At 36.2% G+C, this 22,827-nt stretch overlaps 3 protein-coding genes and 2 pseudogenes across 4 annotated transcripts; 3 read left to right on the forward strand and 2 right to left on the reverse strand.

The window, feature by feature from the left end:
• The first annotated feature begins 2,027 nt into the window (after positions 1–2,027).
• On the forward strand, positions 2,028–4,620 carry LOC120142748 (RNA demethylase ALKBH9B-like). Its single transcript, XM_039157259.1, has 6 exons — positions 2,028–2,353; positions 2,682–3,047; positions 3,247–3,332; positions 3,646–3,956; positions 4,037–4,108; positions 4,204–4,620. Exons 1-6 carry the CDS (start codon positions 2,182–2,184, stop codon positions 4,517–4,519), a joined length of 1,323 nt encoding a protein of 440 aa, XP_039013190.1. The 5' UTR covers positions 2,028–2,181; the 3' UTR covers positions 4,520–4,620.
• A 2,046-nt stretch (positions 4,621–6,666) lies between these two features.
• Positions 6,667–7,616, reverse strand: LOC120142789 (uncharacterized protein At1g10890-like). The gene is made up of 4 exons (XM_039157293.1): positions 7,611–7,616; positions 7,349–7,453; positions 6,886–7,187; positions 6,667–6,733 (listed from the first exon to the last, which is right to left on the reverse strand). The coding sequence occupies exons 1-3, from the start codon at positions 7,614–7,616 to the stop codon at positions 6,921–6,923; spliced, it is 378 nt and encodes a 125-aa protein (XP_039013224.1). The 3' UTR covers positions 6,667–6,733; positions 6,886–6,920.
• Positions 7,617–11,406: 3,790 nt separating this feature from the next.
• On the forward strand, positions 11,407–13,983 carry LOC120142749 (annotated as a pseudogene).
• A 1,166-nt stretch (positions 13,984–15,149) lies between these two features.
• LOC120142747 (leucine-rich repeat extensin-like protein 5) lies at positions 15,150–18,458 on the forward strand. 2 transcript variants are annotated; one of them, XM_039157257.1, is made up of 6 exons: positions 15,150–15,159; positions 15,512–15,954; positions 16,543–16,652; positions 16,720–17,091; positions 17,214–17,922; positions 18,069–18,458. In XM_039157257.1, exons 2-6 carry the CDS (start codon positions 15,726–15,728, stop codon positions 18,146–18,148), a joined length of 1,500 nt encoding a protein of 499 aa, XP_039013188.1. In that variant the 5' UTR covers positions 15,150–15,159; positions 15,512–15,725; the 3' UTR covers positions 18,149–18,458. The 2 variants fall into 2 exon arrangements, with proteins under 2 accessions (XP_039013188.1, XP_039013189.1); XM_039157258.1 differs by having other exon boundaries at positions 17,214–17,937; positions 18,067–18,166.
• Positions 18,459–18,611: 153 nt separating this feature from the next.
• Positions 18,612–19,409, reverse strand: LOC120142790 (annotated as a pseudogene).
• Positions 19,410–22,827: the final 3,418 nt, after the last annotated feature.

Below are 22,827 nucleotides of genomic sequence, written 5' to 3' on the forward strand. Positions count from 1 at the left end.
GAAGAAGTCGAAAACGTTTTCCTATAATTTAAATTCCAAAAAACAAACTAGAACCTAAGATTCCATAAACCCACTAAAACACATTTTTGGTTAACTCACCTAAACCTTGTAAATAAGAGCTCAATTTGAAGCTTAGGAGGTGTAGGATGATGTTCTTACCTTTAGAATTCTTAAAGCTTAGACATTTGTTGATCTCTTGGAGAGGAAAGAAGATGGCAAGAAGAGAGGAAGAAGACAAAGCAATGGTGAAGAAAAATATGCTTCAGATGGTGTATCATCCCAATTATTGGAAATTCAGTTTTGTTTAAAAAATTGGTCAAATTATTCTCCTAGCCCCTCCTAATTTGGTTAAAAAAAACACCCCTTTTAAAACTTGTTGGGCTCAACAATAGACCAAATCATATACAATTGGGTCCAAAACTTAAAATACTAAGGGGAAATGTATTCTAAATCCCAATCAAATAAACCTGAAACTTCTAACCTGTATTTCGGGGCGTTAAATTACAAATTACAATTCATCGTTCATTAAAGGCAAAAATTAATTAACCTAAAAATGACCTGACCTGAAATCAATCCATACCCGATAAGATCTGACCTGAATTTTGTTTGTTATTAATGTGGCCCGATCTGAATGACATCCGACCTGAAGTCCATCTGAACCTAAATCAACCTAGTATTTAACTGATTCAAACATGAACGGTTTTGACCTGAACTGACATCAATCTGAACTAAAATTAACCCAACTTGAACCCGAAATGAATCTGATTTATCAACCTGAAAATGACCTGAACTGATTTGACTTGGACCTAACTTAATCCGAGTCGAACCATTAAATTAACCTCACATAACTTGTATCCGATTTGACCGACGTGATAGAATCCAATTAAAACCTGAACCATTACTTGATTTCACATCCCTAGACTCTGTCTCTATATATTTTTTTATTCTTAAAAAAACCCATATAACATTTAATTTTGGGATAAGTTATTTAATTAGTCACTAAACTTTAATTTGTGTATGGATTTGGTAATCAAACTTTGTCATGAACAATGACAGACAATACTGATAAAAATCGATCCAAGGAATTGATATTTTTTAAAAAACAAATAAGAACCAAACAATTACATAATCACGTCGTAATGATTCAATGGTTTAATATTAAAATTTTAATAAAAATTGAAATATTTTTAAATTTATTAATCAAATGAATACATAAATTAAAATTCTGCGTGATTATTTACCCTTAATTTTTTTGTGAATTTGATATTACAAAATGATTATTGATTTGATATAAATTAAATAAAAATAAGCCTACGAAATTTTTATTCTTAAATATTTTTTTAAATTATTTTGATTTTTTGTCTCTTTTGGTCGTTAAAATATTTTTTTATTAAATTGAACCAATCATTAGTTATTTTGACTCTGTCAATTCTTTAATTTGATTTTTGATATTTTTAAAAATTTCATTTCCTTAATAATTCAGATTTTTTTTCTTCTAATTATTAAATATTATTTTCACTTGTTTTATGTAACAAACGATGCAATGTTAGATTGTATATTATTTTCATCAATTGTTTTTTTTATTAATTTGAATAATTACAAAGTAATATATGTTTCAAGATAATTATTAATTATTTAACAATGAACGCTCATATCCCTCAAATCCATGGCGCTCGAACTTGAGACCTTAAAGAATAACAATTTTTTTTATCACCAAAATCAATTTTTTTATGCATTTTTATAAATTGATTTAATTTAATAAAAACGTAAAGATTATCATATTTATTTTTAAGTTCAAAGGGGGAAAAAAGCTACGCCACAAAGTAAGAATCTCATTGGAAAAGTTTATGAACAAAACTAATTTCACAAATAATACAAGGATTAAGAATAAAATTTAACCTTGTGGTGGTAAAATACGCAACTAGTTAAAAAAACACAAACGTCAGTAAAGCTTGTAAAACGGAGCAGCTTTTTAGACCGCCTATCACCTCCCACGGTTCCACTTTTTTATAAATCCGAGGATCTCTCCCAGATTTTCTTTACCTAATCTGAAACTAAATAACTAAAATTCTTTCACATCTCTTGTCCCTAAATCTTACTGCTTCCTGTTCTCCTTCCTGTCTTTTCTGTTCTTTTTGTTTTGCAATAATCTCCTTTTTCACCTGGAATAAAGCGGCGGCGATGGCCGGTGATATCCCCGGAAAGTCGCCTGCTTCCAACGCCGGCCACGGCCAGGGCGTCGTTGGGTTGTTGAAAACAATTAACCGCGACGAGGCTTTCGAAGCTTTGTCTCAAGGGTTTTGCCAACACTGCGAAGCTGTTCTAGATAAACGAATTCATCAGATCTTGAGTGGTAAGGATCTCAATGTTTTTCTCTCTTTCTTTGATTTTAGGGTTCATCGATTCATAATTTTTCAGGGTTTTAGCTCACATGCGACTAATTAATCCGTTTTGAGGTATATCTTGATTGCGCGATCAAATGTATTGTATTATCGACAAGACAATGTTTTCGAAAGGAAGACAACCTCGAACTTTTAATTACAGTAATGTCTCGAAAATAAAATACCTGATGTTCATAGCATTACTTTGATTGCATGGTATCTATCATGCCTGTTGTTAGGAAAACTTTGAAAACAAGTGATTCTGATATACGATGTTATCTCTGTTTATTTGCTTTGCAGGAAGAGGTAGTGAAACATCTTTGTCTAATGGAGAAGCCAATGTGGCCTCGAATGCTACTCCGGCACCGGATTCGGCGGTCCATTGTACCCTGACCCCGGAGGCTAATTTCGATATATTACTTAATGATGGACTTGGTGGAACTGTGGTTGACAATGGCTTGTCGGAGGAACAAAAGGAGCGTATCAGGTTTTCCCTAGTTGGTAGGAAAAAGGATTTCATTCACACCGAGAGGGTCAATGGGAGACCGACGAATGTGCTTAAAGGGCTCGAGCTTCATACGAAGGTCTTCAATGCCAAGGAGCAGAGCAGAATTATGGATTGTGTTTATGATCTTCAACGTATGGGCCAAAAGGGGCAGCTTAGAGGTAAATTTCTAGCAAACTTAACCTTGCTTACCTTGATAATAAGCTTTATAACTTGAACTATTCGGCTTGCCTGTACGTTCTTTGAACTAAAACCGAATGTCGAGGCATGGTGAACATGAAATTAGCCTAATATATTGAGTATACAGATTGGTTGTAGTAGTAATAATATCGGCCTTTTTCGTTCGAATGATGTTTGCAGAACGTACATACACAGAACCGAGGAAGTGGATGCGTGGAAAAGGTCGTGTTACGATACAATTTGGATGTTGTTACAATTATGCAGTGGTAATTTCCAACTCTTAGTTTTCCACTCCCTCACCCTGCTTTGCACGTTTTACTCCCGAACTTCATATCATATTTGAACCTTTAAACAGGATAAAAATGGGGAACCCACCGGGAATCATTCGGGATGTTTGCAGAACGTACATACACAGAACCGAGGAAGTGGATGCGTGGAAAAGGTCGTGTTACGATACAATTTGGATGTTGTTACAATTATGCAGTGGTAATTTCCAACTCTTAGTTCTTCCCCCTCCCTCACCCTGCTTTGCACGTTTTACTCCCGAACTTCATATTCATATTTGAACCTTTAAAACAGGATAAAAATGGGAACCCACCGGGAATCATTCGGGACGAAGAAGTCGATCCCTTGCCCCAGCTGTTCAAGCAGATGATCAAGAGGATGGTCCGATGGCATATTTTGCCTCCGACATGTATTCCCAACAGTTGCATCGTAAACATTTACGACGAAGGGGATTGCATTCCTCCACATATCGATCATCACGACTTTCTTAGGCCCTTTTGCACCGTGTCTTTCTTGACTCAATGCAATATTCTTTTCGGTTTGAGTTTGAAGATTGCGAGTCCGGGAGAGTTCTCGGGACCTGTATCTATACCTTTGCCTGTAGGGTATGTCCTCTTAAGCTCTTCTTAGTTCTTACCGATTTGATTATTGTCTTGCAAGTTCTAACCTAATAGTCGGTGTGCAGATCTGTGCTTATTCTAAACGGTAACGGAGCCGACGTTGCAAAGCATTGTGTCCCAGCTGTTCCAGGAAAACGGTAACGGAACTAAATCTTTTTCCGGTTAATCAGAAAATTTGTTCTTCTCGAATATTCGTATACTCAACAATTTCAATGTGCTGATGCCTGTGCAGTATATCCATTACATTCCGAAGAATGGATGATAGCAAACTTCCGTACCAATTTTCACCCGATCCAGAGTTATTGAGAATCAAACCATTGGTCGTTTCTCCTACGGCGAATTCCGCTCCGCGAGGCCATCATCAAAAGCCGATTATAAACTCCTCCTTTGTCAAGGCAATCATTCAACAAAACCAGCACCGAAATGGCCAAGTAATCAAGGATAAACCGGATCGAGAAACCTCGAAAACAATGAATGATTCCTTCCTCAGCGGAAAGGACGACTTCCCTCCGCTCAGTGAAGCGAACAAAGCAGGATCAAGGCGATGATGAGTACTCCTTTTGGATAGATAGATAGATTATGGAACAATTGAATTTAGTAGATTTCTCATTCATGTAATTAAAGACTTGAATGCTAAATTGTATCAAGTTGGGAATAATACACACAACCTTCAACGTTTGTATTTTATGTCAATTCGGTCTTTAATTTTTTTTAAGTTAAATTTTGCCCATAACCTTTAAAAAATCAAATTTGACCATCAATTTAATTATGAGTTACCTCTACTTTTCAAACAATTATATTTTGCTCCCCTCAAGCGTATACTCTAGCTCCATCCCTGAATTTGAACAACTATTTTTAACTGATTTACTATATAAAAATTGTAAAACTTATGGTTTCTTACTACTTTCTTGCATGTAAATTATTGAACTATTAATCTTCCATTTGGGCTAGGTTCTCACGTATACGACAGAGAATTCATGCAAGGAGTTGTGATTAAAGAGAGAATACGAGATTACGCTGAATTATCGAAGAAAGGTGAAAAGCAAACTAAATCTGTTGCCAAAGGAACACACAGAAGTTATGTTTAGTCAAAAAGCAGCTATCATTTGATGCTTAATTTACAACTTGGTGTAAGGTGAGCTGATTTCCATTAAGTTCCCTTCCTTTTTTGACGTACTCCGAACCCGTCGACTCAGCTTAATGGTATAAAATGCTTGATTTGAAGTTCACAGGTATACTGTCAGCAAGATAACGGCAGTGCCTGAGCACGATGTTCGAGGAGCTCATTTATGTGATCGAGCTAGAAGTACAATGTTTTTCCCTAGAAGAGGTTCACAGTTTACCCCTCCACGCAAAGCTATTGATTTGTACCGGAAGGATTACTTTCCTATGGTTTTCAGGTACTAAAATCATTTGCACGTTCTTTGAACTTGTCAAAGAAAAAACATCGCCTTCACGACTTTGTCGATCAAATCTTATTACTGGAGATATATCTTATGATCAATTTGAATTTCTTAGATTCTAGTCGTATGGAAGACGAATTGAATTATGATGTCATTCTTTGTTGTAGTAAGGCATCTGAGGGAGTTGTTCAAGCTGTATGCAGCCGATTACATGATGTCCATTTGTGGCGATGAGTGATGGCTTGACGTCTGGGGGAAAAATTGTGATCAAGACATTGAAAAAATCCGAACTCAAGGTTTGAATCTATATTCCTTTCCATGCATTGTATCTGCTCAGTTATATTTATGTTCTCAAAGTTTAGAGCATGTTTAACCGATTGTCTATAGGATTAAAACACGAGTAATTTTCTTTGCAGGTTTTGCTCAAGATGCTGCCTAAAAACTAAAACCAAGTCAAAGAGCACCAAAATACTCTCATAACAAAGTTTTTGGGTCTTCACCGGACGACTTCTATATCTCATTTTCCGTGACCATTTTCTGATATCGGTTTCCTTTATTTGTCGCATTATCAATTTCTCTAATGGCATACGCCATTTGTTCTGTTATCACTAAGCGTAACCCCAAATGAAGTGCAGTTTCCTTCAAAAGGCTTGGTGCTGCTGGCCCATGAACCGAGCTCGGTTAAACCAGTTCCTCGTATCAGAGGAAGAGCATTAAGAGCTCTCTCTTTGGACTACAAGGAAGTCGACGTTTTGGTGCCCGTATCCGGGAGGTAGCTGCTTTCGTTCTCATTCTTTTTGCACATAGGGTTGAAGACACCTTCAAAACTCGTGAAATTAGGTTTTCATATTTGTTAGTCATTTTTACACAGATTACGGGTGCAATTAGGAGTAAATATGCCAGCAAAGGCTACTCGGAAGCTTTCTCGAGATGAGCCCGATTCTGCCAAAGTTGAAACTTTTTGAGGTATATGATGTAGTTCTCTGTATGGGAATAATCGATATTCTACAGAGATACAATGCAAAGAAAAAGACCGAGCATACAGGCATATCAGTGAAATTCAACCAGAGCATACAGGCATATCAGTGAAATTCAACCCGACATCGATATCTGTGGACCCAACCTGTATGCTAAACGTTTCACCAATTTCTTGCGGCCGAAGAACTCCCTGAATAACCATGATTAAAATTTGTGTATATATCCTTCTCCGGTCCTATGCTACTGTCTTTTTGACAATTCTTTTACGCATTTCTGTATATTCATCCAAGAAAGCAGTGAGCTGCTACCAAAATACAATGCTGCTACCAAGGTTTGATGAACATAATTATCCTAATTAAAATCTCAAATCAGCAAACCAAATTAAAAGCACAATGGTAAATCTTTTGTGGTTCAAAAATTGATACGTGTCACGTCGAGCGATACTAGTGGATCACGAATCAATCCCCAACCTACTAGTTCGAACCCCAAAAAAAGCTGCAATAGACTTTCAAAACTGGACTGACAGCACAAATACTACAAACTTAAACCAACTTCTTCTCCAATTCAATCATTTTGAGTCGATAGCGAAAGACAACTTCGGTCGCAATTTGTTCTTTCCAAGTAATTTCATCTGATTCAAACGTTCTTCCTCCTCCTGCTGCTTCTTCCTCTTCATTGCCTCTTCCTTTTGTCCTTGAAGCTCCTCTAGCTCCCGGTATCTTTCCTCCTCCCTCCGCTGCTGTTCCAGTGCTTCCCTTCTCTGAGCTTCTTCCACCCTTTTCAGGTTCTCTTCAAGCATCTTTTCTAAGTCCTCGTTCTCTTTTCGAACTTGCTCCTGTTAACAAAATCATTCGAGATTGATCATGAAATGGTAGGAAACAGTCACAACCATAAGCCAGAAAGAGGGAAAAATCAATAAACACATTACCATATATACTTGAACTGAAACAAACATCAATAGACAAGAAATCACATGATTTTGTCTAAAATATTTACCTCTTTTTGCCTAGCCTCGAAAAGGGATGATTCCTTCTCTTTTTCAAGTTGAGCTGCAACTTCGTCATTAAGTCTTCTCTGCCCCTTTGGGAAATATGCTGCAACCTTTCATTACAGATATCGTTCCAAACCAGAAAACAACAAAAAAAGAAAAAAGAAAAAAAAAAGAACAGCTAACATGTCATGTTTGCCTTTTTCTTCTTTCTTTATCTCACCATCTGTCTGGATGCACTATGTAACTATAATAAACGGGCAAACTAACCTTCATGATGACAAAGGCACTAAATTATCCTGCTTTTAAGGCATACATCTAATCGGACCTGATCCAAAAAAAAAGAGTTACAAAAACTGGTGAACAGTAGGAGAAAGGTGCATCCATTCAGATCATATAATTTAACAGAACTGAATTATATCAGTACCTTCCTTCAGAAAATCCTGTGGAGAAGAATATCAAGTAATTTGCCACAAATTTATAACTAAACATCGTTATACTTCAAACTCAAAGTATGCTTTCTGACAAGAAAAGTTTAAATCTTTTTTATGGACACTATCCTTTTTCAATGGATGCTGAACAGTACACAACTAAAAACATTTAGTCAGAATGGCTTTCTTTTTTTTTTTGATAGGAAGAATGGCTTTCATTGTAATAACAAAGCCAACAGAATTAAAATGCTCGGACAGCACAATCATTTCTCTTAGTGTTCTACAAAATGCAAGCACATAAATAACTCTCTCTCTGGTCTTTTCTTTGTATATTCTGTGGAAGCAAAATTGTGTGACTTGTACAAAGTAGAGCGCACGGAACACAGACTGTAAGCTGGTAAAATGCATCACAATTAGGAAGGTAAGGTAAGGGGATTTGTGTACATACAAGTAACGTTCTTTGCCCATCAAGAATGAAACTAAGGCCAGGATAAGAGTTCAGAGTTTTTCAAGATCTAACAACCCACGGGAACTCTACGTTCATGTCTCCCATATGAATTGTGGTTCTGTCATCCTAATAAACCAAATATCATATTGTTATGAAAAGAACTACACAATAATATAGCAGCTTCCATCAGAGTCGAGACTCCAATGTGAATAAAACCCAAATATCAATAAAATAGTAAATAAATATTGAGCATGTAGCAAAAGTTAAGAACATTCAAATGATAGAAGAATGGATATAATTCAAGAAGATCTACAAGAACAACTGAAAGAAAAATTACATTAGCCTACACAAATTAAATATACCTTTTCCTCTCCTCCTCTTCTTTTTTCAGTTTCTCACTAGCATTTTTGCGGTCTATTGACCCAAGATTTGGCTAGATGATTTATGAGTAGGAGACAATGAAGAACTCCTACTTCTTTGCCTCTTATAACGCTTTGGAGTCGAAGAACGACTTTTATGACATCTTGCAGTTGGAGAATGGCTTTTGTAGCGCCGTGGACTAATGGAACGACTCTTTCTTCTGTAGAGCAACACAAATTATTGAGAATTTGGGCATACTAGCTACACAAACTAAGAATGGGCAAAGCTCACCATCAAATAGAATAATATAAAAGCATATACGGTTACCTCATACATTGTTAAGATAAGCATTGAGCTCCATCATTTATGACACGAAGAAGATAAGGTTACATTCAAGCAACGAAAGGAACCCATCGGCACCCATCACCTGCTCACTTCCCATCTCAAGTGATGGGAAGAAACTGTATTTAATGTTCTAACCAAGAGCATGCTTCCTATCACTGTCATAGAATTCTTTATACTTTGCTCCAAGTGTTTTTGTTTTTAGCATATATGACATTTCCAATTAACCAATCAAAAGGAAAGTTCCTCACATGTCAAATGCTCTTTGAGTTGATAATTTCATAGAAGATATTGAATAATACACCATATAACATTATCGGAAGAATTCAGCTACACTTCATTATCAGGCAGGTGATCATTAAACACAAATATATAATCCTGAAGGTACTCAAGAAATCAGGCAGTGGTGGCAATCTGAACAGAAAGTGCCACACGCATAGCAAAACATAGACAACCAGAAGATTAAACTGCAATGTAAATGACACTGAGAGCACCAGTCTAAAAAATGCCAACAGCACTGTACATCCTCAACTGCAGCAGCACCTTCAATTTGGCGCATTCAAAAGTCTAATACCCACTTGTTATCAAATTCTTGTCCAGGATCCAATTCTAGAAAAGCAATCATAATTGTAAACAGAAAGCAAGCTACATAGTCTTTCCCGTAAATCCAAAAGAGAACCAGAAGATGTACAAATAAGAAGCTTACAAATAGGCTTGATGAATTTGTAATTCCAATCCGAAAAAAAATTCCAGAGTTCCAACCTTTCTTACAAAATTCCTTACAATATCTTGTACGTTAACAAATTAACACAAACAGCATGAACCAGGGTTTTAAAAAACGGTCCGCGACACGATTTCGGCCGCGATATAGCGGTTTCGCCGCCGTCCGAGTTACCCGCGACGGCCGCAATAGCGTCCGCGACGGCCGCAATAGCACCCGCAATCACGGTAAATCCGAAATAACCGAAAACGCGACCGCGATTTGAAACCCTGGCATGAACATAAACCGGATCACCTGCTATAAGAATAGGATGAATATGGCTACTGGCTTCTGTCCCTCCGGCTCCTCCTCCCATGCTTATGCCTAACAGGAGAGGCGAATGTCTACGCCTATACGAGGGCGAGCGAGACCGTGATCTTGACAAATCTCGAGGCATCTGCTATCAGTTAATCACATGTTCGTTATGAAATATCTGTTTTTTTCGCAAAATCACAGCAGATATACAATCGTTTCTCCTGCAAAATTAAAATATTCATAGCTAGTTCAATGAAACTAAAAGGAATAAATTTGGATTAATCGTCCTTAATCAAATTGTCCTGAAAATGCAATATTGCTGATCGGAAAAAGAAAAAGTATCTCCTTAATATATAAGATTTTTTTTCAACCCTTTTTTTCCTATTCTCTCAAAAATTTCCAGGACTTTATAGTTAAACAAACAAAAGGAAAGGTAGAATAAACCCTAGAGCAGACCAACCTGCTAAAGAACACAGAAAACCTTATGAAACCTCAATTTACACGAACTTGACATACAATAGTTTGAAAAAAAAATACTAAATCATATATATAACAAATCAGAACCAAACCCTAAATTGGAGCAATATGGAAAATATTATGAACGCAGAGCAAAATTAGAGAGGGAATTTGTTGAATGAACTATTATAATTATTAGGAATATTGAGCGAATGAGAATTCAGTACCAGTAATTTGGTTGAATTTGATGAAATTATCTAACTTCAGATAGGAAAGGTTCTGCATTTGCTTTCAATAGCCTTTAGGTCTAATTGGGAAGAAAATAATATCATATTTTTAGGGTAAACTACGTTCTTTTCATCACTCAACTTTGATCTCGTTCCTATTTTAATTACTGAAATTTAAAAGTTTTTTTTTGATCACGACAATTTTGAATAATTTCTACTTTTGTCACTTAAACATTAAATAAAAAAATAACATGATGACAGGAACCATTTTATGCTGATGTGGATTACTCTTTTCACTTCATTTTATCTTCTTTTATTTAATTATTTCTGTCATAAAGATAAAATTTCAAAGTTTTATTTTTATGACACTAATGTTGAAGCTGTTATGCTCTTACATCTTTTATGATCATTCAAGATATTAATGAATTTATCTCAGCGTCTCCTACCACTCATTATCTATCTAAACTTAATCATTTGTCTCAATTTGATACTGAGTATTTTTAGATGGCACACTATCATACTGATACATCATTAAAGGGTTGAAAATAAAAAAATGTCAAGTTAAGGACTAATGTGGACAAAGCAAAATTTAGGAATAAAAGAATTTCCAAACTTAAGGACTAAAAGTTATATTATCCCAAGAAAGGGGTCATGGAAATGGCCTTCCAATGGCCCAACTCTGGTTTTCGACTGAACCACCCAAAAACCCAACCGAACTGGGCCTATGAGCATAGCTATTTAATGATGTGATAATAGTCAAAGCTTATTCTTTATTGCTCTCCTTTAAAGAACAATAGATCAAGCGACAAGAGCCTGAATCCTAGCCTCGTCGTCTAGTTTCTCTGCTGTAAGAACACAGATCCAAATCAATCTTCGTCAAATTCCATATTTCTTAGATCTTAAACGCCAAAGAGATGCAGGGGAAGGCTGACGTGCGGCGGTCGGTGATGTTCCGGTCGGCGGCGCTCGTGGTTTTGCTGTGTGTTTTGAGTAATGTTCCGGCAGGTGACGCCATATGGTTGACGTTCCTCAGACCGGCACCAAGTGTGTCTCCGAGGAAATCCAGAGTAACGTCGTCGTTTTGGCTGACTACGTCGTTGTTTCCGAGGATCACGGTCACGTCCCCGCCGTTTTGTCAAGGTTCGTTTCCGGTTTTGCCCCTAATTCCCAATCTCGATCTGTTAGGACAAGATTGTTAGGTTTTGACTAGTTTTGAATCGCTTTATTTATTCCTTTAGTTTGATGAATGAATAATAGTAATGAAAATCTTAAATCAAATAAGATACAATGGTTAGATTTGTTAATTCTTTTTATCGAATAGATTTGTTAATGTTGTGCTTGAAATAGCTTGTTTTTGATGTAGATGTAGGAATTATTTTGTTTTAGGGTAATTAAATGATCATTTTAGCTATGGCTGAAGAATTATCAAATTATGGAAGAAATGCATGGAGTTCTTGGATTGGAATCCAATGGTATTTAGATGGGACCGTTCACTTGATCTCTCTAAGTTAATATTTGTAGAATAAGCATTTGATTTTTGGAAGGATGGAAATCTAGGGATGATATTGTAAATGTAATGAAATCAACATTGAAGTTATCCCTATATTTTCTAGACTCTGCTTCTTTATCTCCAGATCTTCTCTGTAGGATACTGTACCATGTTTCCAGACAGGTACTAGATTACTGCTGGCTTGTTATTTACCTTTGGGATAAAGCAACATTTAGTCCCTAAACTTAGGTAAATTTTCCCAAATTGGTCCATGTTAATCCCTTGAATTGGGTAAGTTTTCCCGTTTTAGTCCTTTAGATGACGTTACACTCTAATACTATGTCATATGACACAATCTTAGAGTGCCGCGACATCAAAATAACCAAATATCCAAGTTCAAGGACTTATGCGGACCAAAAAGTTCAGGGACCATGTTGGGAAATGTTTCAGAGTTCTGAGACTAAATATGTTGCTCTACCCTCTATCTTTTCAATATAATTTGCAACTCTGAAATGGAAACTTTGAACACCAATGGTGGCACCTTGTTGAGCGTAATTTACTTGCAGCTAACTTCTAACTCCCAGTTTGTATTGTATAGGTAACATCCCCTTATGGGAACAATCTTCATCACAAAGAGAATGTGACCCATGGTCAATTCGCATTCACAACTCAGGAGGCTGGCAATAACCTAGCATGTTTCGGGTCCGACGGCATTACCAAGGATCTGGAGAACTCAGTGTCAACATTGACTGGAAAACTGGCATTGCAGTTAAAGACTGGGAGTCGGTGGCCAGAAAAGAAAAAATTGAGGTGATTTTTTTTATTTCCTTGTTTAGTCAATGTTCGGATTTAGAGAGAAACCATGGGTATGAAATGTATTGAAATGTCGGATTTAGGGCCATTCTCCTAGTCCCAGTGCTGACTAAAATGTTGGTTCGCAATGGTTTTTGAGAATTTTTATTTCTGCTGGTATGAAGACCACAAAAGAGATCTTTTATCGTGAAGCTTATGGTTTATGTAAACCACAAGCTATACCAATCAACTTTTGCTCAAAAAGAATTTAGTATTTTTTTATTTCATCTTTTTGCTTTGTAGAGTTTGTCAAGCTAGGCAGATGGAATGATTACATCCATGTCTAAAGCTCGGAACTATATATTGCTGAGTCGAACACTTTGAGTGACCTTGGAATACATTTGATAAGTTTTGTTGGTTTGACGACTTAATAAATTGGTTTCTGAAGAAGTAAATGACTTGGACTACCAGATGAATTTGGTATTTTATTTGAATTGCAATCAAATGTTCTATCATATCATATTCATGTTTCAATACACTTCCCCTCTAGTATTTCATTTGTGTTTCATCGTGCTTATTTACATATAGGGTGTTGAGCTTGAGCTGAGGAAACTCGAAGCAGCAGTGGAGGCCATTCACGAGAACTTACTCTATCTGAGGGACAGGTAAATGTTAATCTTTTCTTTTAGGGCTTGCTCAAAGTTTAAGCTTATTTTTAAAGTAAGCTAACAACCTCTTTGTATGCCGCAGAGAAGCGGAATTGAGGACTACAAGCGAGAACACAAACGCCAGAGTTGCGTGGTTCAGTATTATGTCCTTGGGTATTTGCATCGCGGCAGCATGTCTGCAAATTTGGTACTTGAAGCGATACTTTCAAAAGAAGAAGCTCATCTGAAATTCTAAACACGTTGATTGGTAGGGGAGAAAATTACAAAAACTTGTTTTTCTCTTTCCGTGTATGTTCTCCAAGGAAAGTTTTGATAACTTTAAGAGAGTACTATTAACATTAGAATACCTCTGAGAATTGCTTTAGTTTCCGGACACTTCAATTATGCTTGCTATAGGACTAGCGTTTTAATTTAACCGAGCGAGTTCAAGCTCAATCTAGTTTTACTTTTGAAACTCAAGATCAGAAATTCGAATCATAGTATTGTGAATGAAAAATATTAGTTTAGGAGGATAGTCTTTAATAAATTTATGTAATACTTGATTCGAATTAATTAATCCGAAAATCGGATATAGATGGGTTTAAAGTAGGTAAGCAGTTGTATCCAAAGGCCGAAGGGTCAAATATAGGTCTATCAAGCAAACCAACCATTAAACTTGTAAAATTCAAGTCAAACCAAATTGTTCTCTGAAATTTCAATCCCATTTAATCCATTGAGCTAATCTCTTATATAAATTCCTTGTTTGTTCATGTTAAACTAATTATATAATAAAAAAATTAAACGATATAATCGATACAATTTTCACAGTTTGCTTGAAATGTGATTTTTGTTAAAAAAATAATCTTCAACCATTTAAAATTTGCCACGTAAACATTACCATGCTTTACTAAATTATTAAAGGGACACAGCCATTTGTTCGATGGCAGGGATTGTGTTCCTCAATTTTCTTGGAATAATAGCATTTTAGGTCATTATTAGTTTAAATATTAATCAAATAAGTCATGTGTCTTTCTCAATTTTTAAATTTAAATACTTAATGGGTTATTATCTCTTCCAACATTTGATCTTAATTTTGTCTCCGATTATTAATTCGTATCCCCATTGATCATCATCGAGTACCAACTTAAAAAACAGGTACCAGTTTGCAGTTAAACCAAAATAAGCTAAAATGGAGATGAATTGTCCAATAAGCTTGCATCCCACAAGTGTTGGGTAACTGTTATCCAATCAAAATAGACATCAAGATGTAGGCATAATTAATTGTAATTGATAATGAGGCCCTCTTTTCAAATAAATAATAAATAAATAAATAAAAAGTTAATTGTAATTGATGTACAAAGGAGATCTTTGACTCATCATTGATATTGGTAATCTTTTTCCCTCCACCACCTACCCTTTGAGTGAAACCCAAATTACAAATTAAAAACCCTAAATAAATAAAAATTAAACACGCTTTACCAAACTATATACTCCTTTTATATTTTAAAATTTAACTTTAATATTAAATGGAGTACTCATTGAACGTTCTCAATAGTAAAATTTGATGGGTTTTCTCTAAAAAGTCTTAAATTTGGACAATTGAGTATAGAGAGTGTATATTTTTAACGATTAAGAATTTTTTTTGAACATATACTATTTTATAAAAATTTAAAATTATTTTAAATTATTTTTAGTGTTTCATGAACAATTATTTTTGTTATATTCACAATTTTTCAAACTTATATATATATATATAATAATAAAATAATTTTTAAAAATAGGGACGAAAGTGAATAATATATCAACATTAATGGCTGATTTTGATATTATAGAGTTTAAATTATCCAAAACTGGCTTCATTCACTCACTTCGCCTGTCCCTTTAGCCTTTGCTTCGCCTCAACGTTCGGTAGCCTATAAAGTAATTTAAAATTGACTTAAATGTGAAACCCTGTCAAATTCCAGTAGAGAGAAATCGGTGAAAGGCATACGCCTACCATTAACACTTATGTCACAATCCACACCCATTTCTCACAACCCTTTTGTTCATCTCTTTCTTTGCTCTTGTTTTTGGTGCCCGTGGTTTTCTAGACAGTGAGAGATAGAAATAGGACCCAAGGTAGATATAAAGAGACAGAGAAGTTTTGTTTGTTTTGTTTTTGTTACTGATGCTCTTCAAATGGGGAAGAATGAAGACCAAAATCTGCAGCAAAGAGAGCAGAATGTTGAATCAGGGAACAATCGTGGGCATCCTGGATTCTTGTCGAGATTTTCAAACATGTTCAGTTTCAGATGTGTTTTTGTTTTGCTCCTCAGTTTGTCGGTGTTGTTCTCTGGGATCTTCTGGATCCTTCCTTCTCGCTCTGTGAAATCTGGGCTCGATGCTAAGCAAGCTATTAATCTCAGTGGTAAGGTTTCTTTATTGTTGTTGTTCTTTCTCATGTCATTGGAGTTCCATTTTTGTAATTTTGGAACAGTTTGTTTGCTTGATTACGGTTTCCAGAAATTGGGTATTTTGATTCTCACTGCATTTTTGTTGTTTCGTTTGGATCCTCAAGTGTTGAGTGTCAATGGGTATTTCCCTGATTTATATCTCATTCACAATGTAACTGTGTTGCAATACGAATCTATGCTAGCTCCTATTGTAACAATGGAAGTGGTTGTTTACTATTGTATTAGCTTAAATTGCTAAGCAGTTTGATCACAAAGAAAATGTTGATATTTCGCAAGATCATGTGTCGATTTGTAAGTATTCGATTCTATATCAAACTCGATACTCTTCCTTGACATGTTTACTTCTTTCTTGAAATGAGCTGCCAAACTAACTTAAATCGATTCAGTTGCTTGATTTGAATCGATCCTTTCCCGGTTTGGTCTAAATGCATATCGAAATAAGACCTTCCATTGGAATGAATGTCCTTTCAAGATCATTGATGTAGTTCCATTAGTAAGTTTCCTTGTTTGTTGCTTGTGTTATTATTATTTATTCTTTGCAGCACCGGTTCATGCATACTTTACACTTGAGAAACCGGTGTCGGAGCTCGTTCGGCATATCAGAAAGTTAGAGTATGATATCTATGAAGAAATAGGTGTTCCGTATACCAAGGTAAAACGCCCAGCTTCTGCCATTATATGTGTTAAAAGTTGATATAAAAGCTAATCATTTTCAACAGGTGGTTATCCTATCCATGCACAAGTCCAGTGCATCTAACTCTACTTATGTGGTGTTCGGTTTTCTTCCCGATCCTGTAAATAGACCGATTAATCCAGTATACCTAAGTGTGCTGAGATCATCTTTAATCGAGCTGTTCCTCCGTCACTCCAATCTGACTTTGACGACCTCCGTATTTGGGCATCCATCTGAGTTTGAGATTCTAAAGTTTCCTGGGGGGATCACTGTAAACCCTTTACAATATGCTTCTATCGGACAAATAAACCAGATTTTATTCAATTTTACTCTATATAATTCGATATCCGAAATTGATGACAAACTCATTGAGCTAAAGGATCAGCTAAAATATGGATTGCATCTGAGGTCTTATGAGGTATGGCATCAGTTTCAAACAATGTTTACTCGTACACACTTTCACTAATGGTTGGTTTTCGGGTTGATCTATGGTAGCCTTAAGGTATATTGCAGCTTTATAATTTTTTTTGTTCGTTGCAGAATTTGTTTGTGCAATTAACAAACATAAATGGCTCCACAATGTCCTCTCCGATCATAGTTCAGGCTTCGGTGATGTCAGATGGTTTCAGTAGCCTTTTGCCTCAGAGATTAAGGCAGTTGGCTCAAACCATTACAGGCTCTCCCGCGAAGAATCTCGGGCTTAATAATTCAGTCTTCGGTAAAGTTAAAAGCATTAGCTTGTCATCTTATCTGAAGGGTAAGCTTCATCCTACCCCTCCCACTCCTCCACTAGCTTCGTCTCCAGGGCCTTCAATGTCCCGTCATCCTACTTTTTCACCAAGTAGTTCTCCAGCACCAGCACCCAAGAAGCATCATCTTCCGCCTTGTCCCAAATGCAAATCTGCTGCTCCTTCCAGTCATAATCCAATTCATTCACCAGGTCCGAGAAGTGGCTCCGACCATACTTTTCCGCCTTTGATTTCTCCAGAACCTTCTAGTTCTGCAATACACCCTCCACCCCCCTGTCCATACACTCACCCTGCAATTCCGCCAAGCTCTTCTCCGAGATCTCATTCTAGACAATTTTCTAACCATCCACCTCTAATGAGTCCCGGATCAAAGTTGTATCCAGATCTACCACCTTTACCTTCTGTGTCTTACGGCTCTCATCCAGGCCATGGTATGGACGGCACGAAAGGCCCGGTTTCTGCACCACTTGCTCAGTCTCCGCCTGCGCTATCTCCTTCTTGTAAGAATATAAGCTTAAGTGAAACACAAAGCCACTTATGCTAACTGCTAAGTGTGTACATGCATTCCTTTGAATTCTCATTGTATTATTTATATTATAGCTAATTTTCTTTGATTTTTTTGTGTGATTGTTGTGAGAATTTGCAGCTATAGCAGCAGATGTTCTCCCGAACGAACTCTGGTTATCAGCATTCTTAGGATTCTTGACCTTCCATCTCCGTTTATGATCAAGATCGATTCATTTTGTGTTATACCCTCCTATGTTCCAAAACATGAAAAGGCAATCATGGTAGAAGCCCCTGCAAAAAGTTCCAAAGGTTTTCCGGGGAACGATGTACATGTAAATGAAATGGCAAAGCCAGAAATTTCACAAGCCAGACATCTTACTTCGAGATCGTGACGAAATACACTAGTTGTTTCTTTCCCAATGGGAATAATAACTCCAAGAGATGGTTTTGACTACTTAAAGAAGTAGTCTTCCACATGTAGGTTTCAACAAGAACCATCTCTCTTATATATTGTTTCAAGTGTAAAGAAGACATGTTGGAAATGTAAAGAACTATTGTTTTATAATACTCAATGAATGATAAAAGCAGTATAGATTTTACAAATCATCATCATCATCAATATATATACACACACACACGCATATATACACATGCCCACGTGTGAACACACTTACCTGCGTTTGAAAAGTTTGCAGACCCCGGTTCCGAATGCAGGCGGCTTACATATAGAGGAACCTATAGAATGAGCCAAGAGGGCCACCAGGAGCTAGCTGCAGGGAAGATAACATAGCTACTGTGTTACACAATCTCTAGATATACATATATATGTACGTATGTATATCTATATGCATTAATTACTTAGCAATGACAGTAATGTAAACAGCGAACATGCAGGTGATTAAGCTCTGGTAGCAGATCCTACCCTCTTGAGTAAAATTATGGTGACTGATCACGCTATCGAAAGGATCAAGATATCTGCGTGTCCAATGAGAGAATACGCGAAGAGGCCTTGAAGAGAGCAAGCAAGTTAAGCCATATGCCAGATCTTCAACACCAATGTCCCGATGATTCATCTCACTAGTTTCATAGGTTTCATCACTGGCAGTGTTATTAGAATCCCCGTCGATCTTGAAACGACAAATGGGACATGTGGTTTTAATGTTCATCCACGACACAATGCAATCCTGGTGGTACAAATGCTTGCATGGTAGCTTTATTGCTTCTCCACCGACCTCGAACTCATCTCTGCAAACAGCACAATGCATGGTGTTGGCTACACGGTTCTCAGTGATGTTCACGGTCGGCAATGCTCTGATGGCTGAATCAGCCTGTTCGGCAGTTCTTCAGTGCCTGCATTAGTTGTCTGCTGGTCTGGTGGTTCAATGAAACTGAGAGTGATCCAAGGTCCATTTTCAGGGCCTGATTCCCAGCTAATTCGTCGGTCGAAATCAGCATCGAGTCGACGGGGGCTTAGAGACATATTTTTTTGGTTAAACTACAATCGAGGTTTGAGGAAGAAGAATCCAAAGCTCCCTTATATGGGAAGTTGTGTGAAGAAAATGTGAGAGAAGGATACCTTCTAGATATACAGCAAGGGATTCCTTTATCTCTTTGAAAGGGAACGTTTTCGTGGATTTGTGTTGGTAATTTTCCCAGATTCTCTAATCTTCCAGGAAAAGCAAAGGATGATTGTCAACTTTGGTAGCTTTTGATGAATCCAGGTTTCTTCTCACATATTTGTGACCCAAATTATGTTATGATCCAATTTATAAAGTTTTGATATGGCTTGTTTAATGGGCAATATTGCCCCATACATTAAGCGGGTTAATTATTTAGCTCAATACGACATCATATTTTTTATTTTGAGAACTACAACATTTGCTACCGTCACTTGATACTCGTCACGTGAGCATTATAAGTTCTAATAAAATATATTTTTTATTGAACTTGTTATTCCGATGAGACAAAATCTAATAAAAATAATATTTTATTAGAACTGTCACTTTGACATAACGAGTTTGAATAAAAAATATTATTTGAACAAATTTTTCATATGAACGTGACGACTTTGCCATGCACTGTAATATTGCCGTAGATCTTAAATTAATTTTGCAGGTAACCTAATGAACTAATATTTTTACTCAAATGGTTTATTGGGCCAATTTTACTTTGTTTAATGGGCTAAAAACTTTACCCCATAAGATCTAAAAATTTCTTATTGAACCTGGAAAAATTATTACAATATTCATCTATACATATTTTAAATAATTATTATAATATCTCATTTCTATAGTGAAGTAACACATAAAAAATATTCAAGTAAAATTGAGTCAAAGATGAATTTTCACTCGGTTAAAATATCGTCGCACCCATTTTGCGTCTATCTCAAAGATGAGCATGACTCGAGCCCCTTTTAGATTCAATCTTGTAAGATTGAATTTTTGTTGTTGTTGAAAATTTAAAGTCGTGTCAGATTCGAATGCCAGATTCGAATTTAAGATGAAAGATATATGACTCAATCTTATCTAAATGATGATGTAACTATTTCTATATATTTCTATATAATTATAATAAGATGATTCAACAACGCTAGACGAGCACTGATTAACTGTAACACTCTAAACCAGTACGACACACAGTCGACCGATTAGAATATCACAAGGAACCACCGAATGTGGCTATCCAAAATTTTCTTTGCTTAATTTAAAAAATCATTTGTAATACTCCTGATATAATAAGTCAATCACAATTTAAATAAAATGGTTTATATTAAGAGCTCCCAAAAATAAATAAATCTCAATATACATACTATCATTTAAAATAAGTTACGATTTGAATATTTAAAATAGGATTTACATACATGCCCTCTAAAGAAGAATTCGAGAAATACTCTGCTCTGAAACTTGGTATGGATCAAGGCTGAACAAAAGGCTCCTCAACTGCTCCTCTACTAATCTGCATAAGAAAGCAAATTCCAAATGTTGATCTAACTAGCCCAGTGCCACACTAACAACTATATCATACTAAAAGTGCATCAAAAAAATGCTCAAGCTATCAGATTTCATGCATCAGTGAGTTACTTGTATACTTACTATTTACTCTAGGGTAGACATCATGGTGCGGTTGAGGGTTCTACATCTCGGAGCTCACACACTCCTCTAGTCTACCAAGGATGTGGCCCAGAATCTCTACATCGGACACAACTCCCTCGACTAACCCATCCCTCACATGTGTCGGGTCTCGTGCCCTAGTTAGTCAATTTAAAGTGCCTCGCGCACTACCTATGGATATCTAGACTCATTCATACATCAACACCGCTATCTTTACTAAAGGAAATCGGGTGTCCTGATCGTTTCTCGAGCATCAATCAAGGCTAGTTTTATGTTACCCTAATTGATCTCGTTTCTAAGTGTAATTTAGCATTATTATTGTTCTCACACGTAGTCTTATTTGAGAGTAATCATAGAGTTCTTGGGAACCTCATTTCCCCTTACAATCCTCTAAAAATTATGCTCCAAAATGTACGATGGTACCAGTATTGGCCCTTCAGTATCGGTAATGATCCTTTAGTATCTATACATTTCCTTAGGCATCGTTACTCTACTCTATTTTCAACTGATATAGAAAGGATAATATTGATACCCTCTCGACTAGTATTAATACTTCTGAGTTAGGGTATCGATACTAACCAGGGTATCTATACCAAATTCTGATTCGATGTTATAAAAATTTCCTTGGTATCGATACTAACCAGGGTATCTATACCAAATTCTGATTCGATGTTATAAAAATTTCCTTGGTATCGATACTCTTATGGGGAGTATCGATACTCTACCCTGGGTATCGATACTCCCATGAGTATCGATACCAATACCCATGGGAGTATCGATACCAAATTTGGATTCGATGTTTTAAAAAAATGTACAGTACCAATACTTACCCTCTGATTATCGATACTCCTTTTATAACTTAATAAATTTTGCATTGATGGAAGAACAATATCGGTATTGTTCTTACAGTATTGATACCCTCTGCTCGAAATGACCTTACTTAGGCTCAAATTTTGCACTCAATGTAACACCCCCAACCCGTATCCGACCCGGATCCGAGTCCGAGATGTCACATTGACTTTTCAAAGCTCTGTTCTTTACAAATCCGCAAAATCTTAAATTCATCATTTAAGAAAATGGGTACTTTACATTAATAATTACAATCAAATTGTTTTTGAAAACCGATCAAAGCATATTCAATTCAAATCTTGTAACTACATGCCAACTAAATTCTATATAACAAAATACACATATTCAATATATTTCTGATCTGATCTTCGTAAGGGAGATGCTAACCTGTCTTGCTCCTCTTTACTTCTCTTCTCGCTTTCCAAACCTACGTGTGAAACATTCACACGCTAAGTCGATCACTTAGTGAGGCATATAAACATATAATGAAAACTCTAACTCATAACAATGTATGAACACTTAATACACTTATATCATGAACAAACATATAATTTTTCATATAACAAATACACACATGCATATGTATATCATCATATATGTTTCTGTAACATATTTCATATATTAACTTAATACAAATATCATATAACCATTCATATGACAATTGTATTTATGCACATCATATATCACATATACCACTTCACACAAATCACATCGCATTATCATATCAAGTTTATTTATATTATCTTTTGGTTACCCGTGTACATTACTGATAACTTAAGGTATGTGAGTACATAGAGGTTGTGCACTATGCTGTCACTACAACTCGTATAATTCCCACTAGGGACGCGTAGAATTTGTCCCGAAGGACCACATATAACACATATCACATATGTCCCGAAGGACCACTATGTCACGAAGGACCACGTAGAACCCTCGACT

The sequence above is a fragment of the Hibiscus syriacus genome, unplaced genomic scaffold (assembly GCF_006381635.1).
Source record: "Hibiscus syriacus cultivar Baekdansim isolate YM2019G1 unplaced genomic scaffold, ASM638163v2 tig00110831_pilon, whole genome shotgun sequence".
In the NCBI taxonomy this organism is placed as follows: domain Eukaryota; kingdom Viridiplantae; phylum Streptophyta; class Magnoliopsida; order Malvales; family Malvaceae; genus Hibiscus; species Hibiscus syriacus.